The sequence below is a fragment of the Daphnia pulex genome, chromosome 3, assembly GCF_021134715.1.
Source record: "Daphnia pulex isolate KAP4 chromosome 3, ASM2113471v1".
Classification (NCBI taxonomy): domain Eukaryota; kingdom Metazoa; phylum Arthropoda; class Branchiopoda; order Diplostraca; family Daphniidae; genus Daphnia; species Daphnia pulex.
Genome location: NC_060019.1, coordinates 12922415 through 12937559, shown reverse-complemented (window position 1 = coordinate 12937559; position 15145 = coordinate 12922415). Strand labels below are relative to the sequence as shown.

General features: G+C 42.8%; 2 protein-coding genes and 1 long non-coding RNA gene across 5 annotated transcripts; 2 read left to right on the top strand and 1 right to left on the bottom strand.

Annotated features, from left to right (window-relative positions):
• Positions 1-616: 616 nt before the first annotated feature.
• LOC124191223 lies at positions 617-3984 on the top strand. 2 transcript variants are annotated; one of them, XM_046584303.1, is made up of 5 exons: positions 2856-3226; positions 3290-3376; positions 3454-3647; positions 3702-3714; positions 3788-3984. In XM_046584303.1, exons 1-5 carry the CDS (start codon positions 3163-3165, stop codon positions 3910-3912), a joined length of 483 nt encoding a protein of 160 aa, XP_046440259.1. In that variant the 5' UTR covers positions 2856-3162; the 3' UTR covers positions 3913-3984. The 2 variants fall into 2 exon arrangements, with proteins under 2 accessions (XP_046440258.1, XP_046440259.1); XM_046584302.1 differs by having other exon boundaries at positions 617-3226; positions 3454-3714.
• Positions 3985-4801: 817 nt separating this feature from the next.
• LOC124191222 (titin-like) lies at positions 4802-8270 on the bottom strand. Its single transcript, XM_046584301.1, has 2 exons — positions 7940-8270; positions 4802-7851 (listed from the first exon to the last, which is right to left on the bottom strand). Exons 1-2 carry the CDS (start codon positions 7955-7957, stop codon positions 5497-5499), a joined length of 2373 nt encoding a protein of 790 aa, XP_046440257.1. The 5' UTR covers positions 7958-8270; the 3' UTR covers positions 4802-5496.
• LOC124191225 lies at positions 7746-15123 on the top strand. 2 transcript variants are annotated; one of them, XR_006873346.1, is made up of 6 exons: positions 7746-7880; positions 13294-13472; positions 13544-13681; positions 13770-14007; positions 14208-14228; positions 14289-15123. It is a non-coding gene; the product is annotated as an uncharacterized LOC124191225 (long non-coding RNA). The 2 variants fall into 2 exon arrangements; XR_006873345.1 differs by having other exon boundaries at positions 13294-13681.
• The last annotated feature ends 22 nt before the right edge of the window (positions 15124-15145 follow it).

The following is a 15145-nucleotide window of genomic DNA, read 5'->3' as shown; positions in this document are numbered from 1 at the left end:
CTTTTTTTTAAAAAGTGCAAGAAATTACTAGAAATTATCTCATCAAAACTACAAGAACTGTCGTTCTACTCAACTGTCGTTCTACTCAACTGTCGTTCTACTATTTCTGCAGGTATGTGTGTGTCTTAATTTTTGTGTACCCGAGTATGAATTATTTCATAGTGTAAAAAGCTGGCAGACACAGACACAGACATGAGCTTTTTTTCTTGTTAGAGGCCAGATTGAGGCCTTCATAGTCGAAAAAAAACTTAAGTTATTAGACAAAATGATGAAAGCAGCATTTGAGGCATCTCAGAGTTTTCTTGTCCAACAAGTCACTTTTCCATGTGGACAAGTCACTTGGTGGTTGTCGTTGGTGAAACAACTTAAACACTGAGAACTATAAACAGTTTTTCATTCAAATTCCAATACTCTGAGAGGACTAGGAATTTATTTATTGAGTTTTTATTTAGTTTAAAAACTCAATATTTATTTCATTTTACTATGTTTTTCGAAAAACCCAATTATTGAATTTAGTTCTATTTTTATTTTTCAACTTTGTAACTCTACATTGCCACATTCAGCGTGAAACTCTTAAATTCAGTCAAATAGCTTTTCTCGGTCAAATTTAGGTCGGGAGATCACCAGAGAAGAAGCAATTTGAACGCGTTGATTGTCGCCATTACGAGAGATTCAACGCAACTTTCTATGGTTAGATTTACGATTATTGCGCTATTATTGAATTTTTTAATGTTTTCCCCCCATGTCCTTAACTATGCCTTTCTAATGTGAGCCTTTCCGCGCCTAGAGGCGCCAATGCCAAGAATGTAATGGCTTTTCCTTTCGATTTTGGGCGTCGTTGTTTGAGCTGCGTCGAGCTGTTTTTGACATTAACCCCTTCCCACGCACTTCCGCGTTCCGTTTTTGCTGGGCCCCTTTTAATTTTTAATGACCGCCCGTCAAGTGTAGGCCTATACATCAGTAGCCTCAGTGGGGGTGTGTGCGCAAATAAATCAAAAGTGCGTCTATCCGCGTTCGTGATTGAAACTGTTAGGGAAAATGGGAAACCGCACGACAAAATATAAGCAGCAGCGACGCTATGTGGTCGTCAATTGGTCCATAATCTGCGAGATAGACTATATTGCTCATTTGTTCCGCCGCATCAACCGCCCAATTTTTTCCTCCTTCTTCTTCTTCTTCTCCGGCGTTCAATCCAGCCAAGCGGGAGACCGAAGAAGAAGAAGAAGCCATCAAAAGAGTTAATGATGTCATTGCTGGGGCTACAAAACTGGCGGGAGAGCGCGATTGACGGCATTCGGATCCAACGTTGGTGGTGCTGCTGCGGTTATGATGGTAGTGCTAAAAAAATGTGAGAATCATAACAACCATGACTGGGATATTATCTCGTCTACTCTTCTTTGGCGAGTGGAAGAAGAAGAAAGTCGGGCATGAGGCAACAATCCCGCGTGACGTAAAATGTATAGCAGCCCTTTTTTTTTAGATCTTTCACGCTGTGCGGGAATGATTGAAACATTCTGCAACATTGAAAATCTCAAAAAAAAGACATGGGCGAATTTTAGCTTTTTAAATGCCGTGACTTGAAAACTGTCACGCTCCGTCCGGACGGCATCATCGTCAAAATGGTAATGACGTGATTCACATGACGACAGTTTTATCCTCTTTTTTTGCGTGAATGTCGCGGCCATTATGTGACCTCCATTTCGATTACAAACCGAGAGGGTTTTATTTTGGTATGGAGAATGTCATGGAGGTCTCTCATTCGTTGCGTCACCATCTAAACAATGATGAGAGTTTCCTTGTGTCAATCTCAACAATTCATAAGGAGAAGAAGTCACAAAAAAGGTCTTTTTTTTAGCGTGACCGCACCCAAAAGCTAATCTAGTCAAGGTTGAAAACTGAAGGTCCTTTTTCATGAAGCGTTCTTTCTCGTGCACTTTAATTCTGTACTTGTTCCTCCTTCCCGTCTCTTTTTCTTCCTTACCACTGAATGGGCACTTAAAATTTGCTCCATTTCTACTCAGGAATTATATTGTTGTGATTTCTTGTGTTTCTACCTATTATTGCATTATCCTTTTTCTAAAAATTGTGGGCGGGGCAGTTGAGTAAGAAAGTGAACAGATTGAAAAACGAAAAGGGAAAGTACTCCCGTCGTCTATGTATGGCGTACATTTATTTTTCTTGGGGGGGAAACAAAAATCTCTTCACTTTTACCAGCACTGACCTACTAAAAAGAAAAACAACAACCGACGAAGAAAATGTGTGGCCTCTCTAATTCTCTCATTTCCATTTGGCTTTGGAAAAAGACCAAACATCCATAACATTTCGACTTCGGCAGACTAGAATTTTCAGGTTCTTCTTATTTATCGGGCGAGGTTGTCGGGGGGTCCGCATCTATTGTGTATCGTTACGGAGAAAACGAATGTGAACAAAAAAAAACCGAAAGCTATAGTACACGATAGTATATATTGTATAGCCTAGATAGATATGGCCGTATGGGTGTGAGAGGTGGAGTGATTGGAATCTCAAATTGAAACGCCTTTTCACATCAATTTTTTCTCTCTTTCCTTTTTCATGCCAAAGGGGAGCAGACCAGAAATAATAAAAAAACCAAAAGGAATTTCTTTCTTTCATTTTTAAAAAATCTAGAATGTTCTTTTCTATAATAATGCAGGATGTATTATACCATTGCACACACAAGTATGGGGGGAGCTTGTAAAATTTCCTTTCACTTTTATATCTCGGACAACTCCTTCGCCTCTGGCTGGTCTTGACGCGCCAATTATTGGCGCTCCCTCGTAATCACTGAGAATAGCAACAGAAACAAAACCATCCGACTGCTGGCAGGGTGAAACTCTATGGCTATAGGGCTGTTCGACATCTTTTTTAACATTTGTTGCCATCGTGGCAACGCAGCAACTCATGTATTTTTGTCTGCTACGAGTGACTTGTTTATTCTGTGAAATTTGAAAGTTTGTATTCAGATTAAAACAATCACAAAATTTTAAATTATCTAATTGATAGGTATTCTGCATAATGAATACTAAAAAAGGTTCTGTGAGTAGATGGTGCAAAGTGTGAAATTGCCGTAACCTGAAAAGTGCAAGTGTAAAACTGTATAGTTTACCAAAGGAGGGTGTAAGGCGAGACTTGTGGTTGGAGAGAATGAATTACATCATCCACACCAACTTGAAAAATATCTATGTGTGTTCGGATCACTTTGTTACAGGTATTTATAGGTTAATACTAACAATTATTGACTATTATCTTACAATTTGTGAAATGCTTACAGGAAAGCCGAGTGGAGAATTCCACAAAAAACATGTTGATTGGGCACCCTCTATAAATGTGGGATCAAATAAGACGAAACAATTTCTAGGTATTGCATTATTCATTTCATGTGTAAAAAACATTCCTATATGTTGTTTTAATGAATGAACTATTTTGTCATTACAGATGGTGATCATCAAGTACGTAACAATGTTGCTTTTGACAAGGCTGATACACCTCCATTGATAGATGTTGAAACTGCAACTGAAGATACCTCAAACAGTTTCGATGAAGATGTTGCATTAATTGAAGATACACTTCTAATAAGTGATTCTCATCCAATCCCATCCTTGAACGATGTAACAACAAGTACGGAAACTTTTGACATGACTTCAACTGCCGATGATGAAACTATCATAACGGTTGAAACCACCTTTGATGCATTGCGTAAGTAATGTTTTAAAATGTAATTTTGTAATTAATGAAAGTAATATTTTGGTTCATTACTTATAATTTTCAGCTGCATTAAATAATTCAAGTCAATCCATCAGGGACGTCGAATTTACTTCCGGTGATTCATCACTAACAACTTCAGTTTTCGTGTTCATCTGTTGTACCCTTACTGTAGTGTGTTTAGGTGAATAATTGTCATAATAAACCAAAAATTTTCAATAAATACTTGATGTATTAACCTTGGTTAACAGGGGCACAAACATATTACCATTTTCTTCGTAATAATTTAATCAAACACAACATTTTCACAAATGGAGATTTTCTTTTTTACAAAGGAAGGTACACAAATTGTATCTTTTCACTCACTAGGGCCTACTGATTGAGGTTATATTGGAAAGTGCTGTTCTCTGAACTTGACTGTTACTAGGAACGACCGGTAAGTTATTTTTCTTTGCTTTTGCCGCTGCGGCTGCTACGGCACGAGCAGCTTTCTTGCAAGTGTCATACTTCCAAAGCTTTGTTATTCTTTTTGGGGGATTAGTTTGCGACTTGATGCACGATTCGTGGAATGTTTTTCTCTTGAAATTGTTGTCTGCACAAATAACTTTCCCAAATAACGTGTTTTGGCCTCAATACTAAGTCCACTGGCATAATTAGACAGTGACATAGTTAAACACTAACACTATAACGAACTAATATATAAATAAAACACATCACAACTTCAAAACAACCCCCTTTTCTATCACTATTTTTCAAAAAAATTCATATTTCGCAGAACAAACACAAGTCACTCGTAGCAGACAAAAATACATGAGTTGCTGCGTTGCCACGATGGCAACAAATGTTAAAAAAGATGTCGAACAGCCCTATAGCTAGCTAGCTGCTTTCATTTTTGGCGGAGGGGTTCCGTGTAAATTATTTAAAAAACACACGAAGGCGTTGCGATTATACAAGACGGTGAAGGACGCACGTTTCAAAAGAAAGGAGGAAACGGCGACTCATTTGATTGGATACCCGAATAGAATTTCAGTAAAAATGTCGTCGAAATCTTTTTTTTTTTTCTTTTTTAAAATTTATTATATCAAGTATAGATGTGTATTCTCAATTATTTACATGGTGTGGGTTAATCGTAATCATCATAAGAGAAAACTGAGCGTGTGTGTATAACAGATGGATGGGATTTAGAATAATTAAGATACTTTTATGTTTTGTTTTGCGCAACTTTCTCAGCTCGTTACGATCCGCGACTGAATTTCTCTTTGCGACTTCGATTGAAGTTTGTCGGTGTTTTGGAGGGGTAGGGCTGCTGCTGCTGGTGGTGAATTAGATTTTTCTAAATGAGAAAGTCAAATTTTAAAATTAAAAAAAGAAGACACGGACTTTTAAAAACGACAAAGTATCAAGCACAGAAAGAATAAGAGAGAGTGTCTTTCCCCCCCAAACTGTTTTGGTTTGTCTGCCCGGCATCTAATTATATTAGCGCGGTTGCAACGGATCTGATTTTGCGGCGATTCACATGAATCGGTTGACTGGTTGTTCTAACATCTCTCCCATTTTTTTTTAGAAATAAAAAGGCGAGTTGGTCGTTGGAGCGCAACTCGATCGTGACGAAACGGCACGTGACGGCCGCCAAGAAAATGCGTCGTACAATCATCAAAAGGAAAAGAAGAAGAAGCGAAAATGTGGGTAATTAATCGAGATTAAAGAGTGAAACAAAAACACACAATTTAATGATGAAGAGAGAAAACGGGTTAGCTGATTTGTTTGTTTGTTTTTTTAGAGTGTGCTCAGGAAAGAGTCGATCTGGCCGCTGGCGAAAGTCGGGCGGGCCTCTTGCGGGACCACCCTGCTGGGTGACTGCGGTTGCGGCTGGAATTGCGGCCTGGGCTGCTGGAATTGACCAGGGAACTGCTGGTCGGCGAATCGCTGCGGAGCAGCGCCTTGCTGGGAGAAAGGAGCGAACACGACGGCCGGCTGCAGACGACGGCGTTCATTCTCCTCGGCAATGCGCTGGCGTTCGTCGGCCAGCCGCTGCTGTTCCTGCTGCTGGCGACGGACTTCCGCATCCTGGCGGGCGCGCTCCTGATCGCCAATGTTGGTCTGGAATTGAGGAAGGACTGGGCGCTGCTCCTGGAACGAGGGAGTCTGGAACACTTGCGTGTTTTCGTTCAACTGCGGGAATTGAGGGCGCTGCTCACGTTGGGGCTGTTCCCTGGGCTGCTCCCTGGGTTGTTCCCTGGGCTGCTCGCGCTGCTGGCCAGGTCTGGGAGTGGTGGTGGGAGCGAAAGCGATGAGCTGATCGCGGAAACGGAAGTCTTCCTGGGTGGCCGGAATGAACTGTTGGGTGGCCGCTTGGAATTGGTTGTTGCGGGGGTCGAAAACCAGTTCAGTGGCGAAGCTTCGCTGGCCAGTCGGGCGGGCAGACTCGACGGGTTCTTGTCTTGGTCGTTCATTCTGGCGCTGGACGAAAACTTCTTCCTCCTCTTGGAAAATGGGTCGCTCGGGACGGGGAGCAGGACGGGGGGCGGCGGGAGTCAAGACTGGACGGAATCCCGGGCGAGAAGGAAGGGCTCCTCGGATGACTTCCTCTTGGGGTGGGGCTTGAGGCTCCTGGGCAGCGGCCGGTTGGAGGTGGACGATATCCGTCGGCTTAGCGTCAAAGTTGACGACCAATTGATCGAAAACGGAAGCTCCTGATTGTTGGGGTCGGGGACGAGGGGCAGCAGCAACTGGGGCCTCCTGTTCTTCAGGACGAGGTTGAGGAGCTGGGCGGGGCTGAGGAGCCGGACGTGGCTGAGGGCGAGGAGCAGCAGCAGCGGGCCGGTTGATGCGGGTCGGGGTGTTCAAAACCTGTTCGATTTCACGCTCTTCATCGACGACGCTGCTCTCCTGCTTGTTTTGCTGGGCTTGCTGGAAAGTGGGGAAAGAGGCTGGGCGGCGATCGGCAACGGGGGCCTCCTGGCGAGCTGGTGCCGGACGAGGAGCTTCTTGGCGAGTTGGTTCGGGACGACGAGCTTCGGGGGCAGGAAAAGGTCGGGCGACGGGTCGCGGAGTGGTGATGGGACGTCTGGACTGGACAGGAGCCTGGACAATCTCGTCTTCGAGAGGAGCTTCTTCTTGGAAGGGGGCGGCGTTGGGGTCGCACGGGTTGCCGGTCTGGTAGGTGAACTCGCGACGAGTGCCATCCTCTTCGACGTAGCCATATTTACCGTGGACGACGCAATCGACTCCGCGGGTCTCCTCCTTGAAGGAGCCGTCGGCGTTCTCGTAACCGAACGTGAAGGAGCCATCGGGAGACGTGAACTGGTAGCGGCGGGTCGTTTCCACGAACTTTTTCTTGGGTTGCTCCTCTTCAAGTTGGACGGGCTGGCGGGACGACTGAGGGCGGGACGGTTTGCTCAGAGCCGGAGCGCGGCTGGGAAATTCGATTTCTTCCTCTTGCTGGACGACGCGAGTCGGTGGTGCTGGCTGGGCACGGTTGCGGGTAGGGCCAGCCAATGGGCGGACGGGACGGGGCTGTTGCTCAACTGGGCGCTGGCGAATGGGCTGGACTTGCTCTTGGACGGGCTCGGCCACTTCTTCCGCAACGGTTTGCTCAATTTCTTCTAGGGGACGGAATGGGCGAGGGCGGAAGACGACGGGCTCATCGGCTGGCCTTTCCTGTTCAACCACCGGGCGGAGGACGGGACGGAAACCTGGGCGAGATGGAAGGGCTCCTCGGATGACTTCCTCTTGAGGTTCAGATTGGATTTCTTGTTGTGGTCGCTGCTGGATTTCTTCACGGGCCGGCTCTTGAGGAGCATCGGTGAAAACGGTGCTGAAATCGGCGAAGGAGGTCGTTTCGGTAGCGATGACGGCTTCCGTCGCCGCTTCCGTCGTCGTGGGAGCCGCAGTGGTGATGACCGGAGCTTCGGTGGTTCGCAGTGAGGCACGCAGAGGAGCAGCGGTGGTGGTGACGCGAGTCCTGGACACGATGCGGCGCTTGGGAGCCACCACCGGTGACGTCGCCCGGTTACTCTGAGCTTCTTCAATCAACTTGTTGCGTCGGTTAGCGGCCAATTGGCGCTGGCGTTCCCGTTGCGGCTGCTCGTCTTGACCCATCACCAAAGCAGCTGCAATGAGCAGCAGCGCCTGATTTTGATCAATCACCAACAAAACGGGTAAATAATTAATTAATTACCAATTAAAATTATGATTTTGTTGTGTGTAATTAACTTACGAGTGATTTGAGCTGCATGATTGGATCGAGTGAGGTTTTTGTTTGGTGGGGTTATTTGGTGTATGAATGAACCGCCGGAGTTGATTTGCGCCAGTGGTCGACGGGATACCGACAATCTCTGAATAGGTCTTGGAGGCCAGCTGGCCGTCTTTATATACTTACCACGCCCTGTGAGCCAGTCAAGAGTTTGCCTCTCTCTTTTTTTATCCCCCCCCCCACTTTTGTGTTTTTTTCTGCTGTGGACGTGGGGGCCTTTCAGGAGGGGATGGCGTGGGGTGGTTGATATTATTCGTCCTGTCCCAACTCCTCTCGTTGTCGACCACCGCGGACACTGCTGGCCTGTGCTGGGAAAGCAAGTTTTTACTGCCGTACAGCAACAGGAGGAGGAGGTGCCTCCTCCTCCTGTCGGTTAGTTAGGAGTGAAAAGAGGTGGTGGGCTAGGTGAGGAGAGTGAGTGGCAGCGGCGGCCAGGAGGCTTCTCCTTTAACCGGCAGCAGCTAAACATTCGAGACGTTTGCTTCATACAATTTACACGCCATTATGATGATGATTATTATTATGCCCTATACAATCCGCAATCCTTCACTTCATCCAATGTTACAACTGTACAATTGGATTATTAGCATTCCCGACCAGGAGTTATTTCGCGCTATCATTCCCCACCCATCTCTCCATATCGACAATGAGCGGCCAGGTGATTGCCACAGCACATTATCCCCAACCTTGGCTGATTGCCGTTTCCATTTGGTTTGATTTCCATTCAGCTCTCGCCCTATATAGTTCGATGATATCGTTTGTCTTTTTCTTTCGTGATTATTACCCAACTTTGACTTTGCTTTCCCGTTCCCACCGGCAATGGATTTCGTGTCTTTGATTTCCGATTTTTTTATTTTAAATTTTTGTTGTTTTTGTTTTCGCCGTGTGTCGTCATCGTGTGCGCGCGGATTCGGGGTAGTAGTTCTTTCACGCCCTATTGACGGCGGCGACGATTCGGGCGGTGATTCCAAGTTGTTGTTGTCTCTCTCCCCTCCTTTGCTGTGGTGTGACTGGAACGCTCGGCGTGTGCTGCTGCTACCCAAACTTTCTCGAGAGTTCTCAAACATTTTGATCCAACTCTGATTCTTCTTTGCGTAGTAATGCTCAACCGTCGCTTCGTCATTTCCCTTTGTCAAAAGGAGGTCATCTTGATCTTGATCAAAATTAGGCTCTATAAACTATTTCATTTTTATGGCCAGCTAGTCGGACGATGAACTGTGCCAAACATGTCCAATCGCGGAAGATAAATCAACTTGACAATTTTGTGAAGAACGGAAAAAGTAAAAGAGAATTGAAGTTGAACGGACATTTTTCTAGCCCCATTTTACGTGCTGATCTGATCGTCCTGTTGTTGTTTTTGAAATTCCCGCCGATGCGGAAACAGGAACTCTCTGATCGGTGAACGGTGACTGGGCATCCAGCATCAGCCCAACGCTAGAGACGTCGACGTTCGTTTGGGGAAAGGGACTAGAAGAAATACGAGTGAATGACTCGATTGAAAGCGAATCAGACCCCCCAAAAAAGAGAGAGAGAAAGGAGAAAGCCATTCGATTCAAGGAACCAGATAAATAAATGTCGTGACTTTGACGTGTTTTCGTTTTGACAGTCGAGTGTTCACGTTCCACCTGATCGTCTGTGACGCGGCGGATTTTTTGATTCTTTTTCCATCGTGGGACTGCAACGGACTGTAAATAGGCAGTCCAATTGCTCATCACTGCTCACTTGTCCGTGTATAGACGTACAAGTTGTTCCAGTTTCCCTTGCGAGTAGATGATGTCCGCATAAACTATAGCAGCCCAAATTGCTGGCCTGCCGGCCACAATTAACGTTTCGCCGGCTGGCCGCCTCCTATACGAGCCAATTGCGGACGAAACACGCAACAACACCCTTTCTATACCCATATTTTTGGATCAGCTCTTCCCCTGATTCCCTATTGTATAATATCTTGGTTTTCTAGTGTACGCCAAATACGTTTTCCAAATGCTTTGATGCCCATCTTTGGACGCGAGTTCCCTTCCAGTCATATAGTATACAGGATATGAAATCAACATTCCACAAGTATATAATCACATCATGTTGTCGAAATCCGCTGGCAAGACCTTGCTATTTGAACTCAAGGTTTCCAAAATTTGTCGAAAATCTAAAGCCAAAAGTTAAAGATCAAATTTGAACTAGAAGGCTGTCTGTACGACGAGGCTGTCCAAATTGTGAATGGATATGTACATTTCTTGTGACGTGTTTCAATTGTTTCATCAGAGCCCGCGCTGTCAGTTGTTTTTTTTTTCTTTCCTGACAAAAAAAGCGCTGATTATACCCGCTCACCTTGAGTCGAGTCTTGTAATGCACAAAGACATCCGTCTGATGAATTCCAGTCTCTCTCTTTCTCTCAGTTCGAGGTAAAACAAGTAATCAAAATCCTCCACATTCAACCAGATTCCTTGTTTTATCGTTGCATTTTGAAATGATTTCAAGTGAAATCAGCGCATAGTCTCGCGGAGTTTATTGATTCCAAAATGTATGCTGCGTTATGCTAAACAGGCTTTTTGTTCCACCGTGTTCTTATCCGCATTGGACAGACAACATTAACAACAAACTGGGCCAACGGGTGAAATGCGAACTGGTTGAGAAATTCTACTTGCCCAGCACTCTCTCCTAGAGTCAAACACAATGAGCTGGGCTGATATATCTCGCACGTGCAACTGTCACTCGCTTAAAGTCTCTCTAGAATCTTTTCAAACTAACTTAAAGCGAAGACGAATTATTATTGTTGTATTAGAACTAAATTTGAACCCATTATTATTCTTTTAAAGGAGTGCGCAACCTTTCTCTTCCACACATATTTCCATCCACACACACGTATTAAAAGCTTTGTCATTGTACATACGGCCAGAGACAGACAGATGAACATGGTGCCGTATAGCTCTTTTACTGGTTTGGCCATGCCAACAGTGCAACGTGAAAGTGAAAGTTCTCCTCTTTCTCAATCGCTCGTTTTCATCGCCGGCAACTGCAGCTGCTGATATAGTCCGCCGCCTTATTTCGCTATAGCTGCCCAAGAGGCACGTGCACTCCCGAATATAAGAAAATGAAGAAACGGGATAGTGGGACCCACCTATAAACAATAGAGTTTCTGATGGGATGGGCTGGGCTCCAGAGAAAAGACTATCCAACACAGTCCAGCAGCAGCGGTCAGCAGCCCCTTAAGGAGAATCAAATGGCCCAGATACACGCTAGGCGATGTGGATAAATATGATGATAGTCTCCCACCGAAATACAAATGAACGGAAAAGTGAAATTAAAAAAATGCTGCCCGAAGGCGTGTGTAGAGACTGCCGGCGCTGCTGGTTTTCATAAAACACTAAAAGTGGTACACACACTCTCGCTTTCTTGACGACTTTGTCGTCGGGTTTGGGGTGTTTGAAATCCAGTGTTTTTAGAAAAAAAAGAGACCGTACGTGTGTGTTTTTTTAATGGTGAAATGGCATAATGACAAGTCGACGCCGTTTACCGCAATCACTCGAATTCGTCACTTTTTTTTGGATTGGCTCCAAGGGCAAATAGTTTTAGTTTCACTTCCGTTCTCCGTTTTGATTTCTCTTTGTCCTGCGGTTGGCCCTTGGGTTTTTAACATGAAATTCAATATTTTCCAATCCATCGGAAGCCAGTTATGTAAATTGGATCCAGAAAACAAAAGCGCTTTTTCAGTATGAATCGAAAGTATTATTACGGCGTTTGGGAGGCTTTTGTTTTTTTTCCTGATTTTCAATATGGCATAAAACTTGAAAGAGAATGTTCCGCATACTAGTGGTGGCATTACTCGGTAGTAATACCTAGTATTACCTAGTTACCTAGTAATACCTAGTTTTTTTTCAGCTACTTTTACCTAGTTTTCGGGAAAAAATCTATTACTAGGTATACCTAGTAATAGTAATACCTAGTTTTTGAAAAATGATTACCTAGGTAATTACCTAGGTATTTTCCATTTTTTTGCAGCATTGTCAAATAAATGGCAACTCTGCTTTTATTTCATTTTACTAGGCTTCTTTGGTTTCTGCATAGCTATAGATGCCTGGTCGGTTCACGGCTGTGTTGGCTTCCCAATCCCGGTTTCAGGGTAAACGTGGTCCGATTTGGAAACTGGAATGAGCGCTCTAGTGAGTGTGTCAGCTACTACGCTCAGCTACTTTTGAGAGCCTAGATGGCTCTGTTTCCAGTTTCAACTTCACAATTCTGACAGGCCCCGCCCTAAAATGTCTGAAAATCGGGGATTACGTGCAGTATCTCGCCATGCCAGCTACTTCTGCCTCTGCAGAGCGTCTTTTTTCGTGTAGTGGTCTTTCTTGCAAAGGCAAGAAAATAAATGTCTCCCCTGTCTTGGTAGAATCGCAAACACTTTGCCGATTCAACAAAAACTTTGACTTCTGAATCTGAATTCTCAGTCTCTAATTTTCAATTTCCGTTCTTATCGCTTAGTCGTTAGTCCTTTCTATCCTATCATTGATCTTAGCGGGACAGAAATTGCAATAAAAAGAAAAAAATTCAGATGCAAGTTTTGTATTTGTGTTGTTTATGTAATTTCGAAGTATAAACAGAGAAATATCCAAACTAGGTAACTAGGTAACTAGGTATTTTTACCTAGTTAGTTACTTTACCTAGTTACCTAGTTTATACCTAGTAATAGTAAAAACCTAGTTTTTTTTTTCGATACCTAGTTTAATTTATTTTGTTACTAGGTATTACTACCTAGTAATACCTACTTTTTCTCAAATACTAGGTATTTAGTAATAGTAATACCTAGTTTTCAAAAAAAACTAGGTTGCCATCACTACCGCATACCTGTATTATTCCGTCCGGTAGAAGAGCTAACAGATACATTTCATTTCAATTTTATGAAGGCCTTAAGACATGTAGTTTCACCGGTGAAATCGATGTATATATATATATAGATTGACGAAATTAGATTTAAAAGATTGTTAAATTCCTGGTTTTATCTAGTTGGATATGCAACAAGGTTCACACAATGTTAACACTCGAATGGGGAATATTTTATGCAATTTTGAATTTACCTTGGCATTCGAAAACCAACATTCGGTTTTCGTAACCGATATTCCCACAATAAACGTAAAAAGCTGCCGAAGTGAACGCAAAAGAAATGGAAAATGGGGTATAGTTGTAATGCTGAATGCTATCGCTAAATGACCCTTATTTTCGTTATAATAGTACTTGACTTAACTAAGCTAGCCAATGCCAATTTCATGAAGCATATGCATCTGTACTTCATGGCTATTTCATGAAGAAGCTATTTTTTGAACTAATAGGAGCTAGCAGCGCCATCTAAAGACGGCAGTAAAAACCACTGTTCATTTGATCCGCATCTTTCCGCAAATGACAAATCCGCATAATTCAAAATGGCTGTCTTGGAGTGTCTGTCAGTTAGTCCACACAGCCAAACAGGCTGTGATGCTGCCAACTCAACGTATTGTTGTTTAAACATCAAGTCAGCAGCATTTGTTTTGGTTCTTTGGCCATCCTGAAGTGTATATTTTAATTTTACCATTCAATTATTAGATTAAAAATCCGATCTATTGAATGTTTTTTGACAAGCAATGACGCAGTTTTATCGTGGATGTCGACTTACAGTGATTTCGAAATTCAGAGACCAATTGCAGCTGATGCTGTTGCAGCCTTGCAGCACACTGTCAATAGGTATTTATAATTTTTAACTAAACCTTAATGAAAAGGCTGTTTGTAGATTTAATATAATTATTTTTTTTATTTTCCTAACTTTTATTAGGTCATGTGCTATTTTGATTATTTAAATTTAAATGGGAAAAATCGCGTACCTTGCTAACGCAGGGTAGCTTCAGCTTATATCCTCCAGCCGCCAGGTGGCGCGAGCGAGTGTCTTAGAAGTTAGAACGTCCGGTGTCCGCCTTTCGCCATTTGTTTTTGTGCCACTGACTGAAAATGTCTTCCAAATTCATCGCGGGTAATACGGCGTATACATTTTCAGTCATCTAATAAACCAATCGGTAATTCTAGTTTGAAACATACAATTTCTTAAATTTACTGAATGTTTCATATTTATGTGAAAGTTTATATGTAATCCGTTATTTTTTCTTATTTATTTTCACTTTTCGACATAATCTGATCACGTGGGTCAAAACTGCTGTCCTTTTGCCGAAATGTCGTACCGCTGTATGGGTTGGATTGCACGTCTCATCCCATGAAGAAACACTTCAAGGAAATTCAAGTAAATGTATTGATCAATTTCCTTGAAATAATGCAATAGAGTTTATTAGTTTATGTTCAGGCTGCAGATTCCTTTGTTGATCAGAATCAAAGAAATCAAAGAATTTGAGAACACAGTTAAGTCTGAACTTTATTGCTGTCATCATGTGGTTCTGTTTCTGCCAGCTGGTGAAAGGGGTGAACAAGTGGAACTGCTTCATGCATTGCTGGTGTCATCCTGAAGTGTGGAAATTTGGGACATTGTATTAAAGTTTGCTAGAGTTTTTGTGAAAAGAGTCACCTGGATGGTGAGCTTGTTGGGAAGTCTCACGTTTTATTGGAATTATATACTTGAGTCACAAGTCAAACTCTTATTTGACTTAGAAAATTTAAGTTAAACTTGAAAGGCTTAAGAAAAAAACATCACTTGTATCTTTCCTGTCTTGCTTTGTATAATTTCTGTTTTCTCACAGGACTCGATGACAATGTGCAGTGGTTTTGCAGCCTGTTTCCAATTCAGCTGTTAATAGTCTGGTTGTGGCCAGATGGTGAAAGGTGTCATCTATTCAAGTTCAGCTGTTGCATGAAGTATGTGATATTGTGTTGTTGTTTTGACCAATATTGTGTTATGTTTGTGATTTGTTCTTTCCTTGTCAGAACTTTTTCCCTTTCGTCTTATATTTGTTTGTGTGTGATAAAAGAACGCGTGTGTAGATGAGGAGATGACAGAAGGTTTAAGTTTTAAGATATTTTAAGTTCTGCCTTGTTTGGCCAAACTGAAAGTGGGCAGTTTGATGAATGCTCTATCGACTTCTATAACTCGAAAATATTATTTATAGATACAGATAATTAATTAACCCTTATAATATGTAATCTATACCAATGAACATGTTTATACATTTTTAAAGAAAATTCTACCCATGTGTAACAACTATACAT